Source organism: Littorina saxatilis, linkage group LG14, assembly GCF_037325665.1.
Source record: "Littorina saxatilis isolate snail1 linkage group LG14, US_GU_Lsax_2.0, whole genome shotgun sequence".
NCBI lineage: Eukaryota > Metazoa > Mollusca > Gastropoda > Littorinimorpha > Littorinidae > Littorina > Littorina saxatilis.
The window spans coordinates 32,990,112-33,004,352 of NC_090258.1; the positions used below are offsets into that span (position 1 = coordinate 32,990,112).

Below are 14,241 nucleotides of genomic sequence, written 5' to 3' on the forward strand. Positions count from 1 at the left end.
ACTGGTCTGAGTGTTGACTGGATTCGATGAACGTCTTTATAAACCACGCACACAAACACCCTTACTTAGTCAAAGGAAATCACCGCCACTCGACAAGTTTCAAGTTTTATTTACTTCCAATAAAACCCCGTGAGGGTACATGGAAAATTAAAAAACACAATAAAAACACATTTCATTCAACACCAAATAAAAGGAACTAAAACAAAAAGAAATCAGACGCTTCCTACTAGACGAGATAACCACGGTCAGCGAGGCGACCGATTGCACGGCAGATGCGGACACAGCCATCCGAACATCAAAAGATTTCCCGGCAGCATCATGCCGTTAGCGACTGTTGTCCCGTAAGTTTAAACCCGTCACGTGACTTTGGCGGGTCGAAACAAGGTCACAAACAGCGCCACCATGCGGCCAAATGCCGCTAAAACCTTTCCCTGCATACTCGTAAAACACGGCCACAGAAACTGAGAGAGAGAGACAGACTGAGAGACAGACAGACAAGTAGACAGGCAGACAAACACGAGGAGAGACAGACAGAGAAATTTTTAGAATAGAACAGTTTTGATGCCGGTGCAATGACGCATTATGTTATGCATATTGGGTACAAAATAAAAAATAAAGTATTAAAAGGCAACTGGTTGCAAACGCTATTCAAAAACTCGGCAAAACTAGGAGATAAAAAAACATTGTACAGAACAGTTTCTTTGGTGTAATGACGCCGAATGTCACAAGTTGTGCATATTATGTAAAGGGAGGTGACTGGATGCAAACGGAAATCAAAAACTCGGCAAAACCGGTTCGAAAAAATAGTATAGAACAGTTTCTTTTGTACAATGACACCCTATGTTCTGCATATATGTAAGCGGCGGGGAAGTCAGTAACTGTTCGCAAACGGGCGTAGACAGAGAAAACAATGAGGAATATTAATTGTTGGTAGTTTCAGGCCTGAAAAATATTATTCCTGTACTGAATATTGTCACTTTCGGTTCAAAACAATGTTAGACAAATTCGGAGTGTTGATGCAATAGTGTTGCCGAAATTGTCAGGTTTATTTATTACGCAATCATTTTGCTTTGAAAGACACCATTTGCATTGCATCAACTTCAACCAATGGGCTGAACCCCGCCAGTATGACGTCACGACTGCTGGCACGTTCGTAAACAAACAGTAAATAGGCGTTTTTTCACCAGAAATCGGCCCAACATACGTTATGCATGTACCTTTTACATGCAGCTGATTGACATGGAAGTAACTGTTGCAGTTATCTCCGGAATATGTTGCTAAATGATAGCGAAAAACGGCCAAGATGGTGAAAAAGCACGGACAAGAAACGAGCAAGTGCTATTGCTCTGCGCATGCGTACAATGAATATCGAACTGGGAACAGATATAAGCGTGGGTCGATGACCGTGATACAACCAGAAGATATACAGATATTTCAGACTCAAAGACCTGACCATCCTACATACCCGGGACTTCATTTGAGTACGTTTATCACACATGGCTGCTTGCTTTTCGTTATCGAGACAGAGCACTTGTGCTCTTGGTCTCTTGCGTACATCGCCCAGTGCGTCGGCACTGAAATTGTCGTCTGCTCTGCGTGCATCTGCAGGCACCTTTCAGTTTCACGAACCGAGCCGGGATCTTTCAAGCATTCGACCTTTGTCTTTGAAACCTCTCGCTGTTATTCAGCCACAGGTGAGTTTGAGCTTTATTTTGATGTTGTTTCAAGCGTGATTTACGGTTCCTGTATAAGGCACCGATTTTGATCTTTATTTAGACTTGGAAAAAATCACATGAACTTTCTGCGCTGGAGATGCAAAGACGAGTTGCCCAGAGCTGTTCGCCACGGGTCACCCGCAGTGCGAATGACAGAAAGTCGTTTCTTAGGGCAGTGCAGGAAAGCGGTACTACTTCAGGGGCGGACGAGGGGGGGGGGGGGGGGGTGCACAGGGTGCACGTGCACCCCCCTCCAGCAAAAAAAAAAAAAAAAAATTTGGAAAGCTGATTCTATGACCATTTATAAGTTCAAATAGCACCAGATGGCACCATTTTGCTTCTTTGAGCCAACATTTTTTTTCCGGGGGGGGGGGGGGGGGGGGGGGGGGGGGGGGGCATCCCCCGGACCCCCCTAGCAAATTCGGGCGCTTCGCGCCCATCATATTCACTTTCGATTCAAAGTGCACCCCCCAAAGCAACTGATCCGCCCCTGTACTTCTCCGCCCGAAAACCTAAAAAAAAAAACACGAAAACCTCATCAGAAATAAGAAAATTCGTCCTTAGATCGTGTTTTGTTACATAAGTGTTTGCAATCATGACTTATATTTGCAACTTTCACAGTTCATGGCTTTATTTTCGTGTTTGTGCGAGGATTTACGAAGGAGCGGAAGCACTAATCACATGACGTCATCAATACTTGTGCTTTCGAGTAACAAGAGTTACCTCCATTGCATTGAAATTGTTGGATGATTTCGTCGATAATCCGGCTCTCAACACAAATATAAGGGTGCATGTAGCATGAATCAGGCTTACTTTTCACAGGCATGTCCAATACTTCACTTTGAAGATAGATTTAGTTAGAAAGCACGATTGCTGCGAGATATGAAAAAAGTTGTACTTCTTAAACTAGTAGACAATTCGGTCAGTGAAATCATCAGAGAGAATGTAGTTATGATGGGAAATTTACCTGGGGTAGTCCCTGAACCTTGAAAAGCGGTGGATCCCTCGGGTCACGTCGAAAACCACGCCGAGAAGATCGAAACACGCTACACAGCATCGCAGTGTAAACACCTCCGCCATCTTAGATAACGCGGCGGGCGGTGGGCGAGCATGCTCGCCAAGTGCCGCTTCGCGAGCGCTTTCCTGCACTGCCCTAAGAAACGGTTTTTTGTCATTCGCACTGCGAGCGACCCGTGGCGAACCGCTCTGGGCAACTCGTTTCAGGAAAGCCACGCTCCCGAAGGACTCAGCGAGCGGCTTTGGCATATATGCTCGCCCACCGCGCGCTGCGTAATCCAAGATGGCGGCGGTGTTTACACTGCGATGCCGTGTAGCGTGTTGCGATCTCCTCAGCGTGGTTTTCGACGTAACCCGAGGGATCAAGGTTCAGGGACTACCCCAGGTAAATTTCCCATCATAACCACGTTCTCTCTGACGATTTCACTGACCGAATCGTCTACTAGTTTAAGAAGTACAACTTTTTTCATATCTCGCAGCAATCGTGCTTTCTTCGTCGCCTTCGTGAAGCGATTTGCCTCGTTGTGATCCCGTTGCATAGACCAATCCAGAGCGACTTTTCTCTGAGTGGGCTATTGTGATTCTGAGCAACGCATTCTGATCGAAGCCCCATTGAATGAAGGGCATAAAGATATGACGTATTGTTGGCCTTCATTTATCATCTCATGTCCTAGCTGTAAACACAGTGCTTAGTATGGCAGTTACTGTAGGGAATGAATGTACTGGTTTATGGTACGACTCTTTCGACTCAGTCCAAGCCAGGATCGAGAGGGGGGTACTAAATGTTTTAACATAGAGGGGGAATCGAGACGAGGGTCGTGGTGTATGTGTGTGTGTGTCTGTCTGTCTGTCTGTGCGTGTGTGTGTGCAGAGCGATTCAGACTAAACTACTGGACCGATCTTTATGAAATTTGACATGAGAGTTCCTGGGTATGATATCCACACGACGTTTTTGAGTCACTTGAGAAAAAGTGACTCTATGTAATCGGTCAGTGTTAGTCTGTCCGGCCGGCCGGCCGTCCGGCCGGCCGTCCGTAGACACCACCTTAACATTGGACTTTTCTCGGAAACTATCAAAGCGATCGGGCTCATATTTTGTTTAGTCGTGACCTCCAATGACCTCTACACTTTAACGATGGTTTCGTTGACCTTTGACCTTTTTCAAGGTCACAGGTCAGCGTCAAAGGAAAAATTAGACATTTTATATCTTTGACAAAGTTCATCGGATGTGATTGAAACTTTGTAGGATTATTCTTTACATCAAAGTATTTACATCTGTAGCCTTTTACGAACGTTATCAGAAAAACAAGGGAGATAACTAGCCTTTTCTGTTCGGCAACACACAACTTAACGTTGGGCTTTTCTCGGAAACTATAAAAGTGACCGGGCTCAAATTTTATGTGAACGTGACTCATTGTGTTGTGAATAGCAATTTCTTCCTGTCCATCTGATGCCTCATATAATATTCAGAACTGCGAAAGTGACTCGATCGAGCGTTTGCTCTTCTTGTTTTTTCATTTTTTCGATAAATACCTTTAAATATCTTATTCCTTATAATCTAAACAACGAAGTGACTGTGGTAAGATGAACAAAGTTAAAAAACAAAGGAATACTGTACTCACCAATACAAGAACGAGACAAGACGGTAATTCGTACCGTACAAGACGGTAATTCGTACCGTCTTGTCTCGTTCTTGTATTGGTGAGTACAGTATTCCTTTGTTTTTTAATCTTATTCCTTGTCGGTCCCTGATTCCAAAAACATATAGATATGATATGTTTGGATTAAAAACAAACTCAGTAAGCTAAAAAGAATAGACATACAGAAAAGCGTGTTATCCTGCTCAGCGCGACCACTACCGCACTATTCTGCATGGCTTGTTGATTTCACTGCCTTTGCCACGAGCGGTGGACTGACAAAACTACGAGTACATATGTGGTCTTGGGGAAAAAAGCACTGCGTTCAGTTTCATTCTGTGAGTTCGACAGCTTGACTAAATGTTATTATTTTGCCTTACACGACTTGTTCTGTATGTTGCAGCTTGTTCGCAGTCTGACAACAAAGAAAGAAATTCAGGAGAACCTTAAAAAATTTGAGAAAGGCAACTTTGACACCGTGCCTGACCCAGACCATCTTCAGCATTTCAAGTTAGTTTTCTTATTGTTGTTTATTTTTCTTGCTTCTTTTTCTTGTCAATTTTGTCACACAGCTGCATTATAATGCTGAAACACTATAGTCAATGGCTGCTTTATAATGCTGAAACACTATAGTCAATGGCTGCTTTGTAATGCTGAAACACTATAGTCAATGGCTGCATTATAATGCTGAAACACTATAGTCAATGGCTGCATTATAATGCTGAAACACTATAGTCAATGGCTGCATTATAATGCTGAAACACTATAGTCAATGGCTGCTTTGCAAATGTTCTGCTCATTAGGAGCAAGAAAGAGAGAAACAAGAAAGACCATATTCGAACAATAAAGTTGAAAACTGTAATCCTCTAGAAAGGTAATGTTAATTCTTTTGGATTTTAGGAATTTTTCAGGCTACTCTCAGTGTTAGAATTAGATGAACTTTTTGTTCTTCATGTTTACATTTAGTCAAGTTTTTACTTAATGTTTTAACATAGACGAGGAATCGAGACAAAGGTGTACGTGTGTGTGTATAGGTCTATTCCGAAAAAACTACTTGACCAATCTTCATGAGACTTCACATGATAGTTCCTGGGTATGATATCCCCAGACCATTTGTTCTTTTTACCGATAAATGTCTTTGATGACGTCATATCCGGCATTGAAAGATAGTTGAGGTGGCACTGTCACTCCCTCATTTTTTAATCAAATTGATTGAAATTTTGGTCAAGCAATCTTCGACGAAGCCCGGACTTTGGTATTGCATTTCAGCTTGGAGACTTAAAAATTAATTGATGAGTTGGGTCATTAAAATTCTGAACATTCTAATAAAAATAGAATTTTTAAGAAATCGATTCAAGAATAATGTTATCTTATTCTATAGTATTTCCTGATTCCAGAAACATATAGATATGCTATATTCGGATTAAAAACAAGCACAGAAAATAAAACAATATGAAAATTCTAGTTAAAATAAAAATTTCAGAAATCGTTTTAAAAACAATTTCATCTTATTACTTATCACTTACTGATTCCAAAAACATATAGATAAACTAGAGGAATACCCGCTTCGCCGGGTAGCCGGCTTCGCCGGGATGAAATACTTAGAGCCGTACGCCGGCTTTGCCGGGTCCGAACAATTATGGACCCGCCAAGCTTAGGTCCCTCCCAGATTCGTGGAATGGGAACAGCACGAAAATGATTCAGTGGCCATAATGCCATTCCTGACCATATCGAGTCCCATCCTTGTCGACGAATGTAACCGTGTTAATCACCTTTGGAGGCGAACTCCACTCAAACAGGATTGAGCAATTTAGAGCTTATCTCTAAGCCCTTTTGATCTGTTATGGCTTCTCAAAGGAAGGCCAGTACATACAAATACACAAAAGCCGCCAGACCACATCACAAACAGAACTGAACAATCCACAGGTGTTGCCCACATAGAGAGAGAGAGACACACACACACACACACACACAAACACAGAGAAGCCGTATATATAGAGAGATAGATGACAGTGTATTTTTCGCGTGGCTATAAATTGATTCGACCTTTGCACTTTTACAGTGAGGATAATTTACGGGTCCAATTTACGTTCTGGACACTGCGGTGACCTTCTAAAAATAGTAACAGAACGCCGGGAATATCCGAAGATGCCCCCTCATACTATAGTGCACCATACGAAGGAAGGGAGGTAAACGCTGAAAACCTGGAGAAGATAAGGAAGAGTTACTTGTAATGGTGAAATGAACACAAAAACCAAAATCGGTTCAGCGCTGCGCGCTGAGAGCACGTGTTGAAATATCTCATCGATGATATTGTGTCCGGGGTGTAGCTGAATACGGTGTCCAAATTTGAAAAAGATCCACCGAGAACTTTGGCGTTGTGATGTGGTGTAGCGGCTTTGGTGTGTCGGTATGGGGGCCCGGGTAGCTGAGGTGGAACCAAATTCGGTTCAGCGCTGCGCGCTGAGAGCACGTGTTGAAATATCTCATCGATCAGGTTGTGTCCGGGGTCTCTGTGAATAAGCCCACCAAATTTGAAGCAGATCCATCGAGAACTTTGGCCGTGCATCGCGAAGACACAGACACACAGACACAAGTCGTATATATATATAGATACTAGAGGAATACCCGGCTTCGCCGGGGTGAATCGCGAGACAGAGACAGACAGCGTGGCGGTTCACCACAATCACCTTTGAAGGCGAAGTCCTGTCAAACGGGATTGAGAATTTTAGAGCTTATTTCTTAGCCCTATATTATCTGCTGTGGCTTCTCAAATGCCAGAACATACAGACAGACAAAAGCCGCTAGACCACATCACAAACAGAACTCTACAATACACAGTACAGGTTTTTGCCCACACACACACACACAAACACACACACACACAGAGAAGCCGTATATATATATATGCATATCTGTATCTATAAATATATAGAGATAGGTGAGAGTGTATTTTTGGCGTGGCTATAAATTGATTCGACCTTTTCACTTTGACAGTAAGAACAACTTACGGGTGCAAGGGAAGCGTTGTGGACAGCGCAGTGGACAGCGCAGTGACATTCTAAAAATAGTAATAGTAACTTACAAACGGGAAAGCCACACGAAGGAAGGGAGATAAACGCCAAACACTGGAGAAGATAAGGAAGAGTTACTTATAATGGTGAAATGAACACAAAAACCAAAATCAGTTCAGCGCTGCGCGCTGAGAGCACGTGTTGAAATATCTCATCGATGATATTGTGTCCGGGGTGTAGCTGAATACGGTGTCCAAATTTGAAAAAGATCCAGCGAGAACTTTGGCGTTGTGATGTGGTGTAGCGGCTTTGGTGTGTCGGTATGGGGGCCCGGGTAGCTGAGGTGGAACCAAAATTGGTTCAGCGCTGCGCGCTGAGAGCACGTGTTGAAATATCTCATCGATGAGGTTGTGTCCGGGGTCTCTCTGAATAAGCCCACCAAATTTGAAGCAGATCCATCGAGAACTTTGGCCGTGCATCGCGAAGACACAGATACACAGACACACACACAGATACACAGACACACACACAGATACACAGACAGACACAAGTCGTATATAGATATATATATATGTTATGTTTGGATTTAAAAAAAAAGCTCAGAAAGTTAAACAGAATTCACTGTGAAGTGCTATACGCTACTGCGCTGTACTGCCACTACTGGCCTTGTCTCTTTCTGAGAGTGAACGTACGTGTCACTGCGACCTCGGGGTATGAAATTGACAATGCTCTTGAGCATTGTTTTAGTATAATACGGTGAGTGCAATTTCAGTCCCTGAGTCTGAGTTTGACAGCTTGACTAAATGTAGTAATTTCGCGACTTGTTCATTCTGTTGTCTGCCTGTACTTGAAGACAGGAATTTATGCATGAGGTTTTCGGTCTTTATGCGGGCAATCAGACAAATTTTTGTGTGTGGGTAGTTAAAAACTTTTTGTGTGTGGGTAGTTAGGTTTTCATCGTGACTGACTAATTGAGTTAACATCCTCTATTTGGACAGGGCTATATTTGGACATGTATTGGTTATATATGCCTAGGATATGATTGTGATATTTTGCGTCGAACAAGGCCTCTGCGGCTGTCTTCTTCAACAAAGTAGCACTAAGCTTGTCTTTTCAAAATATTGAGATATTGTCATTATGATCAGAATCAAAAGATGATGTGAGCTTCGTATCTTTATCGTGCGCATGCATGCCAACGGGGTTGTTGAGACACAGACGAGAGTCTGCACAAAGTTGTCCCTGAGAAATAAATCTCTCGCTGAACGTGGGATTCAAACCAACGCCGATGGCAACAAACTGGTTCTTCAGCCAGCGCACTACTGACTGCTCTACGTCCCTGTTGATTGACATTTGTGACACTACTGACTGCTCTACGTCCCTGTTGATTGACATTTGTGACACTACTGACTGCTCTACGTCCCTGTTGATTGACATTTGTGACACTACTGACTGCTCTACGTCCCTGTTGATTGACATTTGTGACACTACTGACTGCTCTACGTCCCTGTTGATTGACATTTGTGACACTACTGACTGCTCTACGTCCCTGTTGATTGACATTTGTGACACTGCTGACTGCTGTACGTCCCTGTTGATTGACATTTGTGACACGGCTGACTGCTCTACGTCCCTGTTGATTGACATTTGTGACACTACTGACTGCTCTACGTCCCTGTTGATTGACATTTGTGACACTATTGACTGCTCTACCTCCCTGTTGATTGACATTTGTGACACTTCTTTCTGAGAAACACTGATCTTTTTCAGCTTTCCCTTTTGTACTAGCTCACACTCTGCCCTTCCTTGTACCTCCTCCCTTCATCCTTAAACACCTGACCCCCCCTCCTTTCTTCAATGATCATTGGTTTTTCAATTAAAACAAAAAAGCCCCTGTAACTTTATGTCTGTGCAGATTTCGGCAGATGTTTGTCAGAATTAATTTTATTGACGCAGTTAACATATGAATTAAATCACCAATTGTTCTTGACTAAGTATTTCAAATGAATTTCTGACATACCAGCTAAAAGTGGGATAGGCTGACACACAGAGTTGAAAATGACCTTCTCTGTGAAGATTCAGGACTAACCCTTTTGTTATTTGACGATTTTCTGTGTACAGGGAGCGAGCAAAGAAGAAAGAGGATTCAGACAGCGTGAAAACTTCTTCACTGCAAGAAACGCACGATGCAGTGTCTCATGATCACCCCATGGGAAAATATACTCTTCCTCATCCTATTTGGTAGGTACAAATGTGGGGAAAGAGGAGTTGGAGATGTATTAGGGAGGTGTGTGTACGTGTGTGTGCATGTGTGTTCATGCCATTGTGTGCATGTGTGTGTGTAGGGGGTGTTGCTATGGCTGTTAGCATACAAATGAAATTCTTTTTTTCTTTTCAGGTCTGAAGATCAACTGCATGATGTCCAGATTACTCACACACCTCCCGAAGGCTTCGTTGACAAGGTCAGACAGCAGGACACAGAAAACAATCAAGCACACAACCAGATAAATAGACAAACGCACAGACATAAACACACACACTCAGAAATAAACACACACAGAAATAAACACACACACACACACACACACACACACACACACACACACACACACACACACACACACACACACACACACACACACACAGTCTGAGTGACTGAGAGGAACAGACTTACACACACACATGCAGACACAGGTTGAAGGAGAGCCTGCAAAGCAATACACTTTTTACAGTCCATGTGTGTGTGTGTGTGTGTGTGTGTTAACTCCCATGTGTGTTTGTGTGAAGTCGTAAAAAGAGAAGAAAAACAAAATAATTATCAGTACTGTATATTTATGTCAACAAAAGTGTGGTACTGGTAATCGTTGATTTGTAACTCAAACATTGTATGTTTACAATTTTCCTTGGTTATTTTGATTGCTTTCCTTGTTTCAGCTGGCATTTTTCAGTGTCAAGATGCTCAGAGGTGGCTTCGATATCTTTTCAGGATTTAAAGTTGGACAGAGGAATGAACACAAATGGCTGAAGTGAGAAAACATTTTTTTTCTTTCAGGAGCAGACATTTGGAATGGAAGTTAAACTGCCTTTTTCTTTTGAATTAAATACAGTGAAGACAGAAGTTTCAAATAAGACAGATTGAGAATAGCTAGTTCTTTGCTTTTGCATCCTTTCACACACACAAAACATTGAAATTTGGTTTACAGTTGCAGTATGTATGTACCTCTAGCTTTCGCTATACTTAGTCTTGGAACAGGAGAACAATGATTGCAGTAGTACACTCTTCAAAAAAAGTTAAGGATCATTTTTTACAAGCACGCCACACAAAACAGACAAGACCGAATTCTTTCATTTTTTTAAAATTATATAATTGAACAACCAAGGAGTACTGACAAACAAAGCAAAGATCGAACGCGGCAGCGACAATTTAGCTAGAGTGTGTCAAACGTGACAACCTTCGAAAATGGAATTCAAAACAATGTGAATCAGTGTCAATAACGCGTGTGCCCTCCATTGTGTGCCAGGCATTCAACACATCGTTTGCGCATGGAGTGGATCAGGTTGTATATGAATGCTCTGGGAACTCCATTCCACTCCTGCTGGAGCCATTGCAGCAGTTGACCCAGATTGGCAGGAGGAGGGTGATGTTGCTGTACCCGACGACAAAGCTCGTCCCACATGTGCTCTATGGGGTTCAGGTCCGGGCTGTTGGCTGGCCACAGCATCCTGTTGGTTTAAACAATGTTTATTCATATTTGCATGTTCAGGAAATGTACATCGACATAGGGTGAAGACAACAACAAGCCTACGGCAGCATCCTGTTGACCCTGGCCTGCTGGATGAAGGTGTTTACAGCTGCAGAGCGATGGGGAGGTGCGTTGTCATCCTGAAGAATCGCACGAGGGCCGATCGCTTGGAGGGCTGGAATGACCAGGGGTTGCAGGATCTCATTCTGGTAGCGGACAACGGTCAAGTTGCCCACTACATGGTACAGAGGTGTCTTGAGACGTGTGCTGATCCCTCCCCAGACCATCACAGAGCCTCCGCCAAAACGCTGTCGTTCCAGAACAGCGCCTTCTGCGAAGCGCTCTGCGCGACGCCTCCACACTCGGATGCGACCATCAGCAGGTTCCAAGCCAAAGCATGACTCATCTGTAAACAACACCTGAGCCCACTGCTGACGTTGCCACCTCACATGTTGAGTGCACCAGGCTCGGCGAGCTGCTCGGTGATTAGCAGTCAGGGTTATTCCTCGGACTGGACGCCTTGCACGCAAGCCAAAGTTGTGTAAGCGGTTTCGGATCGTCTGACGACTAATAACAGTGTTGGTGGTCGCTTGTAGGCGTTGCCTAATGTTGTTTGCCGTAGCCATTCTTTGTTGCATGGCCTGCCTCTGAATGAAGCGATCCTCTCTTTGTGTGGTGACTCTGGGCCGACCAGAACGTTCTCGCTCCTGCACTCTTCCAGTTGCGTGGAATCTCTGTTTTAGTCTGATGATGACAGAGGGAGCCACTGCAAGCCTCTGGGCCACTTGCCTGGCAGCAACACCGTCTTGTAGCCATCCTATTGCCCTTCCTCTATCCAAATCGCTCAGTTTTCTTCGTGGGGGCATGTTACTACTGTGCATAATACTGTCAGCGTGTCAACCTTTAAACACAAGCTGGTGAGCGATGTTCATTGCCAGGACCCTGTTGTAGCACGTGCATCACAACCTTTTGCCCTGGCATGCGTTCCGCAAATTTCATGGGGCTATAAAAAACACCCTTTTTCTTCCAAAATGCAGAAGCTTTTGAGAAGTCCCACAAAGGGATATAACTCTGCTTGCAAAACAAAATTCTAGGTCAAGACTCATTGTTCATTTGTTAATTCAAACACATTAATCTTTTAATTATTATGTCGATGTTTAATTTTTTGGCAATTTTTTATAATTAGATCCGTTTTTTCAACCGATCCCTAACTTTTTTTGAAGAGTGTATGTCAAAGCAAAGTACCTCATAAATTGGAGACACCAAGAAATTAGGTTGGTGGGTGGATGAGTCGATTGGTTGGTGTGTAGCTGGTCGGTTAGAGGAATAAATAATACAGAGGATTTACTGATATCTGAATGATAAAAATATGTGCATAAATGTCTCGCACAAACATATGAAGGAGTATTACTGTAGTTTTGAACTCTATTAGTTCTAAGATAAGGTCGAGTGAACAAGCAGGAAATGACGACTTTGATGACACATTTCATAACATTGCAGGCGAATAATTTTTCTGGAGACTGTGGCGGGCGTACCAGGCATGGTGGCCGCCATGATGCGTCACATGATCTCTCTTCGCCGAATGCAAAGGGATCATGGTTGGATACATACTTTACTGGGTAATTATTTATGTTCTACACATTGAAATCTGTTGTTGTTGTGCTGGGGTTTATTTTACGACAAAAAGTTGCGACCTGCATTTGAATGGAATGATTATTTGACTGGTACGGACTTTGAGGTGTTTAATGTGCAGTTTAAAATTAAAGAAATTATTATTTGATTCTCATGATACAACATGGTATTTAATTAAAACAACAGACAGCAAAGTAAGTGTAAATTTTAACAAAAGCGGTAGATTACATTGTGCGCATTTGAAAATAAACTCTTGGCCTGTGTTGTTGAACAGCTGACTGTGAATATGTGTTGGATATGCTGACTGTTGAATGGAGCTCTAATTAAAACAATTTGCAGAGGAAGCAGAAAATGAACGGATGCACCTGATGACAGCTCTCCAACTAAAACAACCATCCTGGATATTTAAAACCGCTGTGATTGGATCCCAAGGTGGGTGTTGCATTATGATGCTGCGTTGTAAAGCTGTGCAGGCTCATGCAGCTGTTCAGAAGACGGCATAATTGGAGAATATTAAATCATATTGAATGATTAACGAATTTGTGCAAGCTTGTTTTCTGAAATTGAACTGGGACTTTGAGCTAGAGCATTTAAATTGGTGCAGATGGTTTGAAATAAAAAGAAGTCTTAGTATGTTTTTTGTTTCTCCCTCATTAATATGTCTCATGTTTTGGATTTTATTCTCTCATTGAGAAGTTTGAAACCTGTATTTTAGGATTCTGCAGAGCAGTTCAAGGGAAATAACCTTACATGTATGGTCTTTCGTTGGCAGATGCTTGGTCAGGTGTGTTATAGCAGAGTCTGGATTCATGGTCAGAAAGTAGTAATGAAATCATATTGTGCCTAGCTAACGCTTTCTTTTTTCCCCATTTGTTACAGGTGTGTTTGTCACTCTGTTCGGTATATGGTATGCGATCAGTCCAAAGTTTTGCCATCGCTTCGTGGGCTACCTGGAAGAAGAAGCTGTCAAAACGTACACCAAGTGTCTGGAGGTAGGTTTGCTTTCTTTTTTCATGTGCAATTACTCTTCTTTCCATAAAATGTATTGAGATAATTCTTTTTGGAAGTGTATCTGTGTGTGCGCGCATGTGTGTGTCAGACCTGGGAACCCATACGATTTTGCCGTATTTTGTACGCTTGCTTGTCAATAATACGATCAGTACGGTGGAAACAAATTACGACGGGAAATATTATTTTTTCCTGTTTTTATGATTAAAAAGCTTTATAACTCTGCATTTCACTGTTAATGTTGTGTGGAGTACGCTCATTTTTACGAAAATAGACCAAGTTTGTTTGAGAATACTCAAAATGCAAAGTAGGGGTTCCCAGGTCTGGTCTGTGTGTGTGTGTCTGTGTGTCTGTGTGTAGCTGCTTTATTGGTTCAACATGTTTGGCCCTTCCGCTTTTAGTCATCAAAAGCTCTATTTGACTGAACATATAGCTGGCTTTATTTTTCACTAAGTGTTTTTTTAAATAAAAATTCTTT

At 42.6% G+C, this 14,241-nt stretch overlaps 1 protein-coding gene across 2 annotated transcripts in view; it reads left to right on the forward strand.

Annotated features, from left to right (window-relative positions):
- The first annotated feature begins 1,241 nt into the window (after positions 1-1,241).
- Positions 1,242-14,241, forward strand: part of LOC138947606 (uncharacterized) — a 55,771-nt gene continuing 42,771 nt past the window's right edge. The window contains exons 1-8 of one of the 2 annotated variants that reach the window (XM_070319117.1): positions 1,242-1,694; positions 4,773-4,879; positions 9,502-9,621; positions 9,779-9,842; positions 10,315-10,406; positions 12,624-12,742; positions 13,095-13,187; positions 13,635-13,747. In XM_070319117.1, coding sequence (XP_070175218.1) covers positions 1,497-1,694; positions 4,773-4,879; positions 9,502-9,621; positions 9,779-9,842; positions 10,315-10,406; positions 12,624-12,742; positions 13,095-13,187; positions 13,635-13,747 — 906 coding nt within the window. In that variant the 5' untranslated portion in view covers positions 1,242-1,496. The remainder of the gene's footprint in view (positions 1,695-4,772; positions 4,880-9,501; positions 9,622-9,778; positions 9,843-10,314; positions 10,407-12,623; positions 12,743-13,094; positions 13,188-13,634; positions 13,748-14,241) is intronic. The other variant, XM_070319118.1, reaches the window with a different exon arrangement.